The sequence below is a fragment of the Colobus angolensis genome, unplaced genomic scaffold (genome assembly GCF_000951035.1).
Source record: "Colobus angolensis palliatus isolate OR3802 unplaced genomic scaffold, Cang.pa_1.0 Scaffold85, whole genome shotgun sequence".
Lineage (NCBI taxonomy): Eukaryota > Metazoa > Chordata > Mammalia > Primates > Cercopithecidae > Colobus > Colobus angolensis.
This window is the reverse complement of record NW_012122376.1, coordinates 2,115,063-2,132,372: the sequence shown is the minus strand read 5'-3', so window position 1 is coordinate 2,132,372 and position 17,310 is coordinate 2,115,063. Positions and strand designations below refer to the sequence as shown.

The following is a 17,310-nucleotide window of genomic DNA, read 5'->3' as shown; positions in this document are numbered from 1 at the left end:
TACCTCGTTCCCAGAGAAACTGCATTTACCAGTGGCTTCTTCTGGAAAAGAAAATGCATGTAACTCACACCAGGTTCTGGTGATCCTAGAACAACCCTTCCTTGAATCATGATGAAGGGTATGGGGTTTATTGGGGGACAACTAATGGTTTAATTCAGTATTAATGAAATAGAAACTATTGTTATGAAGGAATCAAATCACTGCTTTTGTAAAATCTGGAATAAAAGAACAATCATCCTCAAGTTTTAAGTGAAATATAATTATTTTATCTGACTCATCAATCAAAGTTTAAAAACCGCCAGTTGTAAAGGTCAGGTTAAATTGATCAGGAGGAAGAAAATTCCATGCCCTCTGGCCCTGCCTTTTTCCCTAAACCAAGTGAATTGGTAATTAAAAGTTCCAAGTGACCTTCATCATTTCCTCCTCTATTTACATTTCCCCTAAATGATTTCCCCAGAAATGGCTGAACCAGACACCTGACTTCCAATCATTGTCAATCCATAGACCAAGTAGTCTCATTGGCAGACAGGTAGCATGGTGACGGGGAAATGTTACAAAATATTTTTGTGACACGCAGAATGGGGATTTGAAGGGGACTTTCTACCTCTCTCTGATTTTAAAAACAGATGTGATTTTGGACAGAACAGTCACCCTTCCGACATTTGTTTTCTCCTTTCATGTTCAGATCCTATTAATCATAGTAAACTAATCTTTTACACAGGCCAACAGATTTTAAAGGCCCTGCCAGGAGGACAGTTTAACTATAAGAAATCAACTCCCCACCCTTCCCGGTCCTGGAATTTCCAGTGACTGAGGAAGTGAATAGCTTCATTGTGAAAATGAAGGATGCAAAAATGAAAATTCAGAGATGACATTCAGTTCCGATTTCCTGCTTGGGCTCTATGCAGCCTGTTTGGAACAAATAGCCCACTGATGGAGCTGCTGCTGGAGGCTATCCCCCGCATCACTGAAGTTTAGAGCAGCTTCATAAAGATCACAGCATCCAAAAGCACCCTTGTCTAAGAGCAAACCAAGAAATGAGGAAGTGGAAGGACTGTTCCAAAGACAAAATGCTAATTGATGGCAAGGTCAACGTGGGCACTACATACCTCAATTTAAAAGTCAAAACCCTGACATCTGCTCTGTGGTTTTCAGGACAGTTCTCCTCTTCCCATCCCACACATGTGGTTCCTCCTGGGTTTGCAGTCCCATCCTCTTCCCAACTCATATCTTCTCTCCCACTGTAATCTCAGCCATTCTCATGGTTTGTCATACCACCCTCGTGTACACCATGATGATATCAAGATCTACAATGCTGACCTACAACCCTGACCTGTCTCCTGATCTACACTGCCAGCTGCTTCCTGGGCATCTGGAGCAGATGAGGCCATACTGACCTCTCACACATAGAGTTTCCAAACACCACAAACTCAGGATCCTCCCACCAGCACCCCACTAACCCCATAAATCTCCTGGATCCTGAGTTCCCTACCTTATGAATGACAGCACTGTCTGTCCAGGAACATCTTTTACTTTCCCCTTATCCCAACAGCATGCAAATAATTTGACTAATTTCTGGGGCTCCAAAAGTTCTAGCGACCATAGCCACTGCCCCAGCTAAACCCACATTACCTGCCACCTGGAATATCACAACAGAGTTGTCTTCCTAGTACTTGGATCAGATAGTGTATTCCAGCGACTTCAAAATATTTCATTGTTCCTCTTTGCCTACCTAATAAATACAGGTTAAAAATAGGTAAGAAGGCTGATTTATTTTGGCTTGATGCCATTGAAAAGCTTTCTAACAATCCCTGCTGTGTGAGCATGCCACGGGCTACCTTAAAACAGAGTGAGTCCCCTGTCCCTGGAGTTTACTATGTGGCCAGGCCACTCTGCAGGGGCTTCCACATTCTTGCGTGGGGATGATGAAGAGGGGTTTAAAACATCAGACATCTCAAAGAAGCTGGACAGAAGGACCTCTGTGGCCCCTCCCTAGCTGAAGATTCTATGGACCTACTTATGCCTTTTGAGACATATGCCTGGCCCATGGATTCCTTCTAGAACATTGCCCCACTAGCCCATCACCCCCAGGATTAGGTCTCTGGAAGTTGTGCATCTAATATCTGACCTTGCCTCCTGACTGATGATCGGGTCAGGGTGCGCCTGACCCAGCAGTTCCAGGTAAGGGCTTGCACGCTCTTGCTGCCAAGGCCCGAGCAGCAACCTTGGTTCCTGTCTTTCTGCAACCCAGTGTCTCATCCTCCCATGAAGTTCACTGGTTTCCTTACAACAGTTTCCCTTTGTCTACAATAGTGGGTTTCTGGTCTCCAAACCCAGAGTTTGACTTAAAACTCTGTTCTCTGGGTTTCCCAAAGCCACTGAGAGAGCTAAGAAAGACTTCATCCTTGTCTCAGGCCCTTCTGATGAGCATGGAAACAAGGACGTTAGTCCTGAGCTAAACTCCGTATGCTTTCCTGAGGGAGAAAGGCCGGCCATGGAGAGCCCAGAGGGCACGGGTGGCTGCTTAGCCCTCCTTTTGTAGAAGAGGTGCAACTGGACTCCCTCCTTGACCAAACCTCAGCCAGGCTCCTCTGGGCCCTCTTCTTGATTAGGCCTCACCCTTGGCCTGCTAAGCCCAGTTTTAGGGTTAGTGAGAATCGCTCTGAGCCCAGGATTAGTGAGTTCCTGTAAAGCCAGTTGAGGCAGAATGCCCCCCACCCATGATGGCTAATCACGTCCGTCTTCCCCCACCTTGGATACTAAGTTCCTCTTTGTAATTTTCCATCAGCTGAGTTCCTCACTCTGCCTTTTGGCCGTAAACCTCCAGCTGCCCTTGCTGTATTCAGAGCTGAGCTTAGTCCTGCACTGAAGGCGCTCTCCTCCACTGCAGAACTCCAGTAAACTCTGTCTTACCATTTTAAACAAGTGCCCAGTGCAATTTCTCTTAAACAGATGGAAACAACCTTGCGGGAAGACACAGAGAACATGAGAGGGCGCCTTGGAGAATCAGCCCTGCCGGGAAGCATGAAACCCATTTAGGTCTGACTCCTTGCCTTCTACTAGAATATACTCAAGGTTTAGGACTGCCTGTAAGTGTCCTTCCGTAATCCGCACTTTGACAACATTGGCAGACTAAAAAAAGGATACAAAGCCAAGAGTTCTGTCTCCCTCCCAACCCAGGGTTGCTTGAGCAATTTCCGTGCTGCCTGCACCATTAACCTCTAGCCTCGGGCCAGCGTGGAATTGGTTCCTAAGCCATTAAAGTGCTCAGCCCCTCTCCAGTAGGCATCCACTGTGGAAGTGCGCAGTCGTAAGATAAAGAGGACCAAGGCATCCACATTTGAGTCACCAGGTCTCATTGATGTCACAGTCACCTCTGAGTGCTCTGAGGAAAACATGGCACTCTTCTCAGTGTCCCCAAACTCCCTGTGGGATGCAAGTAGCCAGAAATGTTTTGGGAGCCTGCCTTTGCTGTTCAGACCACAGTAAGTGCCTGTAGATGAATTCATCTTCTCACTACAGGCAATTTCTGGGCTAAGTTTTCAAAGACTTCAAACTAAGTATCTGTCACTACGAAAAAGCTGGAGGTTGGGTGCGGTGGCTCATGCCAGCAATCCCAGCACTTTGGGAGGCTGAGGTAAGCAGATCGCTTGAACCCCGGAGTTTGAGACCAGGTGAGGCAACATGGCAAGATCCCCCCTCTACCAAAAAAAAAAAAAAATAGCTGGGCATGGCGGTGTGTGCCCATAGTCCCAGCTACTTGGGAGGCTGAAGTGGGAGGATCGCTTGAGCCCAGGAGTTCAAAGCTACAGTGAGTCATGATAGCATCACTGCACTCCAGCCTGGGTGACAGAATGAGACCCTGTTTCAAAAAAAAAAAAAAGAACAAGCTGTAAACCATGCTGCTTCGGGACTTCCAGAAAGGATGAAATATGAAAGCTTGTTTCAAGTAGTGTTTTTGTCTTGGGTTGACTGTGTCAGTTATGGAAAGGAATTCAGGTTCCTGATATCTTTGCTATAGGCAGGTGGTGAGGAGAAGACATAAATGTATCTATGTGTGTGTACATGTATACATACATGCATATATATCCACATCCACATACATACAAACACACACATAATCACATGCACTTTTCATCTATAGCGGCTCATCTGCCACATTTATAAATTAAAATTAAAAGGAGGATTAAAAAATAAAATTGTGACATTAAAGCATTCTTTTAGAATTGAATTTTGCTAGTCTCTGAATGGAAATAGTCTATTAACCCAGTAGTCTTATTACAGTTCCATCAGAACACTGGACTAAATCCGTAGGATTTCGCTCACAAAGGGTGGGGCAGGGGAGCTGGTTTTCACATCATTTATGTTAACAAACTCAATAAAAGTGATGAACTGTAACCATCTCACCTAGTGTTTTTACAGTTTAGTGGCTGAGAATGGAAGCTTTATAAAAATGATTTATGAATGCACATATCCTGCCTATATTTAAATTGCAACCACTTTGTTCCGAGAATATCCGTATTTGTCCCATTACTCATCCCTGAGGGAGCCCTGCTGCATGCTGGCCTGACCCACATGCTCTGCGCTCTGCAGGGAGCTCAGGTTCCACAGGCGCCCCTGAAGCCACCGCTGCACCTGTGGCATCCTTTAGCCTCAAGGCCTGGCTGTTTAGACATTCAAACCAGCTTCAAATCTTGTCAGAACCACCGAGCTATCATCTCACATTTGGGGGAAAATTAGGCTTAAAAGTACATTCCATTATTAATAAAAACGAGAGAGAGAGAGAGAGAGTAAATAAAGGCTTGAAAGGGAACCCTGCCTGGGCAGACCCCAGTCCTTTACCTGCATTCGAAAGACTTTCATTTCTTTCCCAGGCAGAATGATCTTTGGGGGATGAGAAGAGTCGACTATGGATCTAGAAAATAAACAGAAACATTTCTCAAATTCATATTTTGATTTGCCAGATATATAATTTTTAATAATGTACATTTTTTTAAAATCAGGAACATCCTGGAATTTCTCAGTTCTCCCAAGAAACAGCTATAGATTGTAATGAGGACGTACTTCCATTTTCTCCTGGGTTACCGCTATCAATGAATAAAAGGTAGGTTTCTGAGGATTTCAAAATGCACAGGAAGGGAGGGAGGGAGGAAGGGAAACTAGAAAAATTCAGCCAACATTGATTTTGCCGTGGATTTTGTTAGCAGATCAAGGAACCACATCTAATATTTCTCTTCTAGCCCATCACAGTGCTGAATGGGTGCTGGGCTGAAGCTGGACATTCAATAAATATTGGTAAATTGATTAGCTATGAGCCATCCAATTTCAGGCCTTTAGGACCCAGTGAAAATAAGCAGAAGGTATAGGAAACTATTCTGTTGTCTGCAGGTATGACTGTTTGCTGATTTTTACTGCCAAAAGGTAAAGATTTCTTTTGTAATTTTATTCTCAAAGCAGTTTGCTGTGGGTGAGATTTTTGGCTCTGATTTCTAACTTTAATGATACTCCAGATTATCTCATTCCATACCGGGTTTGCCCTATCCCCATCATCCTTTGGAATATCCTGTGTTCTCGCCCCAAAGCTGGAGAGCAACTGTCCTGATGGTCCTGTCATCATCTTGGCATGACTTGAAGGGGCAACATATTCCTAGAGCACAAGCTGGGCTCTCATCGTGAGCCTCAGTTCATGTCTCAGTCCAGAAGCTGGGTTAAACTTTTTGGTGTTCAGTTCCCATTATCGGCCCCTTCTTACCCCCTGCATCTGGGCAACCAGTTCTGGGGTTGCAGTGGGGAATCTGTAGTCAAGCAATTCTTCCATCCCAAGGAGAAGTCTGGCTTCCCCCCGACCCCATAGTGAAAGAGAAAGAATGAGGTGGGACAGGGACCTAGCCTGAGCTGAGATCCACAGAGTTATTTGCTACCATCTCTGCCCCTCCTCATGGCCCAACTCAGCCACCACCTGTCAGTCATGTGATTATTAATTGTAATAAGTGCTGAAAATTATTGAGACTTCACATATACTGGTTATGTATGCTCAGTGCTTTACATACATCCTCTCATTGAATTCTCCCAACTCTCAGAAAGGTATGCTTCTTTTAGCTCCACTGTGAAAGCTCAGAAAGCTAAGGCTTCAGTTTAGTAACAGGCCAAGGTCACCCAGCCGGATGTGATGGAGCCAGGAAATCAGATCGGGCCAGTTAGACCCAACATGCTAGCTTTTAGCCCATGTGTTCCAAATGTTGTTGTTATTACTGAGTGCTGTGGTCTAAATGTGTCCCCCAAAATTCACGTGTTGGCAACTTCATCCCCAATGCAACAGTGTTGAGGGTGGGGCTAGTGGGAGGTGTTTAAGTCATGAGGGCTCTGCCTCATGAATGAATCAATGCTGCTGTTTTTAAAATGACTTATAGGAGTGGGCTTGCTCTCTTCTGCCCCTCTGCCATGGTGTTTTTTTTTTTTTTTAAATCAGGAACATCTCAGAATTTCTTCGTTCTCCCAAGAAACAACTACAGATTGTAATGAGGATGTACTTCCATTTTCTCCTGGGTTACCTCTACCAGTGAATAAAAGGAAAGTGTTTGAGGATTTCAAAATACACAGGAAGGGAAGGAGGGAGGAAGAAGCAAGAAGGCTCTTACCAGATGCAAGTACCTTGATCTTGGACTGCCCAGCCTCCAGAATTGTGAGAAGCAAATGTCTGCTCTTTATAAATTACACAATCTCAGATGGTCTGTTATAGCAGCACAAAGAAGACTAAGACACTAAGTATCATTATTTGGCTATTTGACTATATCTGGCAATACTTATATAGCCATATACTTCTATTTTCTCAGACTTATCTATCTATTTTCTTATTATCTATCTATTTTCTCAGACTTAGCATGGATGCATCATGGGAAATACTGGATAATGCACAAAAATTTTCAGGGAAGGAAATAAAAGTGCTGCAACATTGTATATGGGGCTGGAAAATAATTTAAATCTTAAGTCTGTCAGAAGCAGCAAGTTATCTCTCCACTGCTTCACACCAATCAGGTAGATCTGGAGGCTGTCTTGGAGGTGGAGGGATGCAGAGAAAAACCGGCATAGTGGAAATTTTAAGCTTCTTCTCTCCTGGGTTGTGGTCTTGTGTGGTTCTTTTAAGAACGATTGTTATGCATATTTTTAATGTAACTCTATCAAGTCTAGCAAGTTAATTAATCTGGAATGTGACAACACAGAATTAATTTTCACTTGAAAATCTCCTGATGCACCATGCAATTGTTAGTCAAGAGCCCCAGCCTTGCCATTAAGTAACAAACACTGAAGTGCTTCAGTTTGGATCACAGATGCTCTCTCTCTCTCTCTGTTTCTCTCTCTCTGTTTCTCTCTCTCTCTCTCTGTCTCTCTCTTTCTCTCTCGACTCAGCAATTCACAATGGATGGCAAATTGACTAAGACCCACAGCCTTCTGCAAATGCCTGACTTCTCCAAAGCCTAGAACCATGTTCCACAGGCTGTGGGCACTATTGATTCAAGAATTTTCAACAATGGGGTGATTCAGGAACTTCTTTCATCAGCTGGACCCCGGGTCTTAGCCCCATCACAACATCCTGGAAAGACCTGCCGTGGTCTCTACTTTCTGCTGGTTTCTCACTGTAATCCTTTCACGCAGAAGAGCAACACTTTCCATTGCCATTAGGGTAAAGTATGACGAGGGCCCTGATGGTGCCCCTGTTCATCTCTGTGACATCACTCACTGGGCACCTCTGTCCTGCCACATACTCTATGAGCTCCCCTCATCCCCTTGATTGGTTAAACGCTCACCCACCACAGGGCCCTAGCACGCATTGTCCTATTTGCATAACACGTCTTTCTGAAGCTCGGCTCACATGAGCTGCCCACAGGATTGTCTCTCCTGACATTACCTTCAAACCAAAGTCAGGTTTCTGATTTACAAGCTCCTGCAGAAGCATTCCTTTTCCTTCAGAGCACTTGCCTCAGTTTGTAAATACACACTGATGCATGCGAATCTACAGCTGACATCTGCATCTTCCCTCAACCATAACCCCAGTGAGAAGAAAGTTGTTGGCCTCGCTTGCTAATGGATTTCTCCTCGCCCAACCAGGTCTGCCTCACCCTGAGACCTAGAGGTTGCTGGGAGCAGGACCTACCTGTATATCATGGTGGGTGTTAATGAAAAACACAGTGGATGTTTGCAGAAGAAAGAAGAGGAGAAAAGATGGAAGGAAGGAAGTAGTAAGGGAAAAGGTAGAGAGGGAGCTTGGGAGGGAGTGGGGGCATAGGGGAGGAGGAAAACAGAGGAGGGGAGGGAAGAGGGAGGGAAAGGGCGGAGTTCCTGATCAAGGTTACGAGTTAACAGGAGACACCGGCCTCTGGCCTGCAATGCCTGGGATTTATGTGGCACTCTTTCTACACGTGGAAATATTTTCCCCAATAAACCAAAGGTTGACTCCAATTTTTACTGTTTACTACTCTGAGGGAGAGCCTGATCAGCCTTCACTATTTCATGAGTGATCATTAAGTGACTCCTAACTCAGTCCTTTCAAGACTGTGTCTCCCTTAAGTCTCTGAAGCCATTAGGGTGTTATTTAGTGAATGGAAACAGTTTACCAAAGCCACACAATGGGAAAAAGATTTAAGAACCATTTCTCACCTCTGTTCCCAGCGATTCATGGGCCTGATTTAAGCCTGGGATCACGTGAGGAGCTATCATTGTATGAGGGCAATTAATCCTCACAGGATCGGTCTAACAACTCTGTGACAGAGGCATGATCACTATTATTTCCATTTTACAGAAAGTGAGGCACAAAGAAGGTAAGCAACTTGCCCAAAGTCATACCCCCCTAGTAATTGAATAAAGAACCCCAAATTGGAACCCATGCTATTAGAATCAGTCCTAGGGAATAGAAAACTAAGATTAGGATCAAGTACTGTAAGAAAATCATGACATTCCTTGATAGAGTGGAATGCCCCAGCTTGCAAAGCTCTGATATTCACATGACTTTTGACTCTCTGAAGTCCCTGAAAGGTGGTGGCTAGGACACATAGATTTTTAAAAATATATATAACAAAATTCAGGCCTAGAAAGGATAAGAAACCTAAGTGTCCAAGAACAAGAAAATGGTGGCTCTGTCACCTACACCAGCCCTCCTGACCCTGGTCCAGCCTTCCTTCCACCACTCCCCTACACCACCGGCCACTTCACAGGTACAACCAGACCCGCCCTGCAGAAATTCTGTGGTCAAGCCTGGTATCTGCTAAGACAATAGTAACATCAACATCACATTGATCTATGAATTCCATCCGCAGCCAGAAGCAGTGCTCCCGTGAGCTCTGACTAAACATTGTAGGTGCCATAATAGTAGAACCTTCCATATATGTAAGACTAAATGCTTTACAAAGCAACTCCTACATTCTCTCACTTGTTCTCCCAAATCCTGCCATCATAGCTGGGCTCAAATGAGCGAATATTTTACTGTTTTTGTTGTTTCCTGACTCTCTCTTCGAGATATCTGAGTACTCACCATGGATCCACAGACCCTAATCTGCAATGCTAACATGCATAAAGCTCTGTAGTCTGAGAGTTTTTCTCCCTCGGTTTGTAGCAAACTATTCTGAGAGCAAAACCTTACCTGAACTAACCTAAGGCTATTTATGATATGAATTTATTTCATTGAGTGTGAATATTCATACATGTTATTAATTAAGCTTAATTACAGAGTTCTTCCTCAGATCCTGATGGAGTTGTTGCACAATATTATCTTTTTAAAATCCAAAAAAAAATTTATTGTTGAATCACATCTGATCCCAAAAGTTTGGGATGGAGGATTGTCAGTCAGTACTGTGGACATTTGATGAATACTCATCACCAGCTTCTGGGTGAGGGTTTTCCATATACCCCCTCATCCAGTCCTAATTATCTCAACCTCCATTCAGCAGACATTCTCCTGCATTTAATAGACAGGGACACTGAGGTATGGAGAGATTAGGTAATTTGCTCTTGGTCACGGAGCTACTAAACGCCAGAGCCATGATTCAGCAGCATTTTTAACTCCTACACCAAGTGCTTAGGCCTTCCCTTCTCCAACTAGAATGCAATGTATGTGCGTGCACGTGTGTGTGTGCATGTGTGTGTGTATGTAGGGGTGGTTGGGGTAGGTAGAGATGGCTCCTGAGCTTTGTAAAGCATTAAGCAAGCAGAACAGGGACAGAAACATTATACACAGCAGGAAAGAAGAGAGGGGAGAAAACAGCTGAGGATTTCCCAGGGTCTACACAGAACCCTGCTGCCAGTACCCTCCCCCACTAACTTTGCCTCTCTGGACATGCACATGGTTTGCAGAGAAAACAGAGGAGACATCCCAAGTCTACTTGGATCCCAAGGAGACAAAGACCAAAGGTGGATTTTTGGCTGCATCTTCCCTTTAAGATAAAGATAGACATTATTGGAGTCCAAAGAAAAGAGGACTATCTCTTTTCAGTATCTCAATGTCTCCTCCAAGGGATGTAGGAGGTTCCACTAGAGGGCAGACAGCACGTGCGATGGATGGTTCCAGGTTGGACTGCTGATTTGTTAGTGAGCACAGACTATAGTGGGGATGGTATGATATATATTCTCTACCGCTAATCTAGATGCAAGATTGATCTTTGCCAGTGTTGCATGTTTTTATTCAATCTTCTGAACTCTTCTGCAACAATAATTAATGTCAGATCAGTTTATGGATCAACAGTGTATTTTCTGGTTAATGCAACCCTGCACCTATAATAACTCAAAACTGAGATATATAGCTCTACCATGATTCCCTCTTCATGCCTCATCTCTTCATGTTTACATCTGGTTTAACTTTTTCTAATCTAAAATAAATCAGCATGAAAAGCATTAGATTTTTCATTTAGATTCTCAATTGCCTTTTATTACCGAGATAATATCCCTTATCTGATTGCAAATGGTAGGATTGTTCCCTTGTTAGGATCTGAATGAGGATGCCGCAGTTCAATCTATCTGTCTCTCCTTGTTTCTCCTTCACTTTTGTTTTCAAGGGTGGTGGCTGGTGGGGTTCTGATTTGAAAATGAGATGAATCAGGATGTAAAGTGGATATATTATTCCTACTATTTCTGCTCTTGGAGGCACATGGAGGAAGACAGTCTCCCCTGGCTGTCTAATGAGATGTGGTCTGCAGAGCATTCACTCTTCATTTTCCCACCAGGTGACTTCAGCTCCCTGTGTGTTTGCAGGTATAAGTGAGAGCAGCAAGGATGAAGCACTTGGCTGGAGATTTCTATGCAAACATCAGCCATGAGGGAAGAATGACGCTAAAATATAGGCATGTTAATTACCCAGTTACCAAGTCAGATTTAGCTGAACTATTTTGTATATGAAAGAGGTAGATTTCCCTGGATTCATTAAGTATTCCTTTCAGCATGTTCTATTATGTTTCTTATCATTTGTAACATTTTCTCCTTACAGGTATACCTCAGAGATATTGGGGGTTCGGTTGCAGACCACGACAATAAAGCAGATATCACAATAAAGCAAACCACATGAATTTTTTGGCTTCCCAGGACATAGAAATGTTGTTTACACTATATTGTATTCTATTAAAGGTGTATTATGTCAAAAACATGTACATACCTTAATTTTAAAATACTTACTGCTAAAACAAAAATTCTAATCATCTAAGCCTTCAACAAGTTGCAATCTTTTTGCTGGTAGAGGGTCTTGCCTTGGTGTTGAGAACTGCCAGCTGATCAGGGTGGTGGTTGCTAAAGACTGGAGTGGCGGTCACAATTCCTTAAAATAAGACAACAATGAAGTCTGCTGCATCAATTGACTCTTCCTTTCATGAAACAGTTCTCTGTAGCATGTGACATTGTTTGGAGGCATTTCACCTGCAGTAGAACTTCTTTCAACTTTGGAGGTAATCCCCTCAAACCTCGCCACTGCTCTATCAACAAGTTTATAGAATATTCTAAGTCCTTTGCTGTCATTTCAACAATGTCCACAGAATCTTGACCAGGAATAGTTCCATCTCAAGAAACAATTTTCTTTGTTGCTTCATAAGAAGTGACTTCTCATTCATTAAAGTTTTATCATGAGATTATGGCAATTCAGTCACATCTTCAGGCTCCACTTCTAATTCAAGCTGTCTTGCTATTTCTACAACATCTTCAGTTACTTCCTCCACTGAAGTCTTGAACCCCTCAAAGTCATCCATGAGGGTTGGAATCAACTTCTTCCAAATTCCTGCTAATGTGCTATTTTGACCTCCTTTCATGGATCATGAATGTTCCTAATGGCAGCTAGAATGGTGAATCTTTTCCAGAAGGTTATCAATTTGCTTTGCTCAGATTCATCAGCAGAATCACTCTCTATGGCAGCTATAGCCTTAGGAAATGTATTTCTGAAATAATAAGGCTTGAATGTTGAAATTACTTCTTGATCTATGGGCTGCAAAATGGGCGTTGTGTTAAGCATGAAAACAACATTAATCTTCTTGTACATTTCCATCAGAGCTCTTGGGTGACCAGGTACATTGTCAGTAAGCAGTAATATTTTGAAAGGAATCTTTTTTTTTTCTAAGCAGCAGGTCTTAACAGTGGGCTTAAAACAGTCAATAAACCGTGCTGTAAATAGCTTTACTGTTATTCAGACTTTGTTCTTCCATTTATAGAGCACAGGCGGAGTAGATTCAGCATTATTCTTAACGGTCCTCGGACGTTCACAATGGGAAATGAGCATTGGCTTCAACTTAAGTCACCAACTTCATTATCCCTAACAAGAGAATCAGCCTGTCCTGTGAAGCCAGGCATTAACTTTACCTCCCTAACTATGAAAGTCGTAGAAGGCATCATCTTCCAGTAGAAGGCTGTTTAGTCTCCATTGAAAATCTGTTGTTTATCCACCTTCATCAGTTATTTTTTGGATAACTTGCAGCAGCTTCTACATCAGCGTTTGCTGCTTCACCGTGCACTTTGATATTACAGAGACAGCTTATTTCTTTAAACCTCATAAACCAACCTCTGCTAGCTTCAAACTTCTTTTCTGTATCTTCCTCACCTCTCTCAGCCTTCATAGAATTATGCCTGGATTAGGCTTTGGCTTAAGGGAATGTTGTGGCTGGATTGATCTTCTATCCAGACCACTCAAAGTTTCTCCATATCAGCAATATGACTGTTTTACTTTCTTATCATTTGTGTGTTCACTGGAGTAGCACTTTTAATTTCCTTCAAGAATTTTTTTCCTTTGCATTCACAACTTGGCTAACTGTTTGGTGCAAGAGGCCCGGCTTTCAGCCTGACTGGGTTGTTGACATATCTTCCTCACTAAGCGTAATCATTTCTACACTAATCATTTCTAGGCATAATCATTTCTAGCTTTTGATTTAAAGCAAGAGACGTGAATGCTTCCTTTCACTTTTACACTCAGAGGCCATTGTAGGCTTAATTAGCCTAATTTTCATAGTTTTGTAGCTCAGGAAATAGGTAGCACTTAAGAGAGGGAGAGGTGAGGGAAAAACTGGCTGTTGAAACGGTTTCTTGATTAAGTTTGGCATCTTTTCTGGGTGCAATTTGTGGCACCTCAAGACAATTACAATAGTAATATGAGGCCAGGTGTGGTGGCTCACGCCTGTAATCCCAGCACTTTGGGAGGCCGAGGTGGGTGGATCATGAGGTCAGGAGATCGAGACCATCCTGGCCAACACAGTGAAACCCCGTCTCTACTAAAATACAAAAAATTAGCTGGGCACGGTGGCACGTGCCTGTAGTCCCAGCTACTGGGGAGGTTGAAGTAGGGGAATCGCTTGAACCTGGGAGGCGGAGGTTGCAGTGGGCTGAGATCATGCCACTGCACTCCAGCCTGGTGACAGAGCAAGACTCTGTCTCAAAAAAAAAATAAATAAGTAGTAATATGAAAGATCATTGATCACAGATGACCATAACAGCTATAATAATGAAAAAGTTTGAAATATTGCGGAATTTCTAAAATATGGTACAGAGACATCCAGTGAGCACGTGCTTTTGGAAAAACAGCACAGCTAAACTTGCCCAATACAACTGCCACAAACCTTCAACTTGTAAAGTACGTGATATCTGCAAATTACAATAAAGGAAAGCGCAATAGAATGAGCTATACTTGACAATGTGAGCTGATGATTCTAGAACTGAGTCCATTTCTCATTCCGTGTGGAAATGTCTTTCCCCAGGAATTATTTACCACCACTTCCTACTTCCCCCCAATTAGAGTCCTGAACAGTTGGAAATACTTTGAAATCAAATACACTGAAGTTACTCTGACTTTGGAACACCTCAGAAAATTCTGAGAATTCAATAGCCCACTTGACCCTTCAACTTTTAACTCAATTGTTGTCTTTCTTCTTTCAAAGCAACAGAGACAAAACAAAACAAAACGAAACAAAAAATAAGAAGAACAAAGGCATTTCCAGCTCCCTGGCTCACCTGTTTGCATGACACGCCTGCCCTGGGCCTGCGGCAGGGAAAGGCCTTCAGATTTGGTATATTTTACACTGGTGATTGATTTCTGTGATTTTTTTCACCCAGACTGACAGAAAGTAATGTAAAAGGAGTCCTTTTTGTGGCTGACTTTCACACCTTCTCAGAATTAGGGGAAGTGATAACTTCTGCTTATTGAACGCTAGCAAAATGTGGTCCTTAACGGCTTTATAACAGAAAAATCGTAGCAGCCACACCATGGAGTGCTTACCAAGGGCCAGGCACCATTCTAAATGCTTCACAGGCATTATGTAATCTCCATGGCAACTCCCAAAGTAAGGTACTACCGTCATCCCATTCTAAAGGCAAAGAAATGTTATTAATAATAACATCAGTAATGATGTGATCAATGACTTTTTGGGCTCTTATTAAGTGCCAAGGGTTTCCCTAAGTGCTTGTCATACACAACTTACTCAAGCCTCAAAGCAGCACAAGAGGAAGGTACTCTTGGTAACTCCATTTTACATATAAGGCGACTGACACTGAGGCAACTGAGAGTCCATGAAAAATTGAAGAGTTAATGAATGGAAGAGTCAGGATTCATATCCAAGTTTACCTGATCAAGGCCAAGCCCTTGCTCCTCTGCTGCCTCAGTAGAACATCATTTCTTTAATTAAGATGCTGGAAGTTGTAACCGAAATTTATCACGGCCACTCAATACTACATACTTCAGGATTTCAGCTACAAGACATTTCAGAACAGGCAACACTATAGCTATAGAGAGCAGATGGGCGACTGCCACGGACTGGGCTGGGAAGGGCATTGAGTACAAAGGGCGCAGGAGACTTTTTGGCTTGTGGAAATGGTCTATGTCACAATTTGGTACTGGTGTTCAACTGTACCCATTTGTCACAACAAAATGAACTGTATGCTTCAAAAACGTATGAGTAATCATGTATGTAAATTATGTTTTAACAAGGCTGATTTTTAAAAAATATATTGTGAATAAGCTTCCATTTAGCTTAGAACTTCAATTCAACAAACATATAACTAGTACGGGAAATAGGACATGCACCCTGACCTCAGGGATCTCACTGTCTAATGAAAGAACCTGCAACTGACAACTGTCCTAGGCATTCATACTTCATGTTCTGCAAACACAGGTAAGTGCAGGGCCAGTTTCGTGGGTGTGAGACCTGTGAATCTGCATAGGGGCCAGTACTCTGAATTGCCACGTGCTCAGTTTAATGTCACTATTTTGATTTTTTTTTAATTGTGGTAAAATATACACAACATAAAATTAACCATTTAAATCATTTTCAAGTTCACAACTAAGCACGTTCACAATGTTGTACTACCATCACCACGAACCATCTCCAAACTTTTTTATCATCCTGAACAGAATCTCTGTACCTATTAAACGATAATTCCCCATTCCTCCTTCTCCCAGCCCCTGGGAGCTCTATTTTACATGTTGTTTTTGTGATTGACAATTCCGGGTTCTTCATAAAAGCAGAGTACAACAATGTTTGTCCCTGTGTGTTGCATTATTTCATTCGGCACCACATCCTCACAGTTCATCCAAAGGTGGGCTGCCTTTTCACTCCATTGAGTGTCCTTTAATGCACCTAATATTCAATTTGGATGAAGTCCAATTGATCAATTTTTTTTCTTTTGTGGGCCTGTGCTTTTGATATCACCAACTTGAAAATTTTAATACTTTGTTTTTTTTTTTTTTTTTTGAGACGGAGTTTCGCTCTTGTTGCCCAGGCTAGAGTGCAATGGCCCCATCTTGGTTCATCGCAACCTCCGCCTCCTGGGTTCAAATGATTCTCCTGCCTTAGCCTCCTGAGTAGCTGGGATTACAGGTGTGCGCCACCACGCCCAACTAATTTTTGTATTTTTAGTACAGACAGGGTTTCTCCATGTTGATCAGGAACTCCTGACCTCAGGTGATCTGCCTGCCTCGGCCTCCCATTGTGCTAGGATTATAGTTATGAGCTCCTGCACCCAGCCGCCAATACTTTGTCTTTGAACTTGTGTTTTGTAAGTGACAGCCAACAGGACCATGGGGCATGCTGGGGGCAGAGGAGGCACATGCACTCCCTCACCACCCCATTGACATAAGGTGATCCTCATTCACAGACTTTAGGTGAACCTACAAAGTCTGGGTGTGGGAGTTCAGGAAGATATACAGTGAATACAAGGTGAGCGCATTCTGTCCCAGAACAAGGACGTTGAAATGCCAACAGCCATGAGGTCCCACTTCCCATTGGAACCAGACTGACTTCAAAGGCAGAAAGAAGGCAATGATGTTCTGAAAAACACAAGTGACCAGTAGCCCTATCAAAATCTCTCTTACTTATGCTACTTCCCTGTATAGCCAGCTACTTATGCTGAAATGATGACACAGAAGGAAGAGAAAGACAGGGCAACCGTATTTCCTTTCCTTATAGTCTTTCTTCACTCATCAGCAAGCCAAAGGGCAGAGAGTATTGGTAAAATTATATGAAGCAATGAAATTACAAACAGTTGAGTTGATGTTTGCAGCACTTCCATCATTCTCGTTTGAATGAAATACATATATGCATCTATGAGCTACAAAAAACATGAACTGTGTCATTTTGGTGAGTCTACCTGTGAGCTAAATGGTTTTGAATTTGTGTTAAAACTGTCATTGCACAATGTAAAGCTGAAAAGTAAAATTTGTGATAATAACATTTTAATTTGTACTTAGACCAACATAAATAGCAAATTTAAAACACTGTAAAAAAGTCAAGAGAAAGACTACAGAATAGGATGAGAATGATTTATATTTTAGTACCATTGCTGACAATTTTCCTTGGTTTTCATGGA

General features: G+C 42.7%; 1 protein-coding gene across 1 annotated transcript in view; it reads right to left on the bottom strand.

Annotated features, from left to right (window-relative positions):
- Positions 1 to 17,310, bottom strand: part of LOC105503322 (chromosome unknown open reading frame, human C10orf90) — a 241,141-nt gene that overhangs the window by 211,087 nt on the left and 12,744 nt on the right. Inside the window, exon 2 of the mRNA XM_011930181.1 lies at positions 4,843 to 4,915. Within this exon, the coding sequence (XP_011785571.1) occupies positions 4,843 to 4,915 (73 nt within the window). The remainder of the gene's footprint in view (positions 1 to 4,842; positions 4,916 to 17,310) is intronic.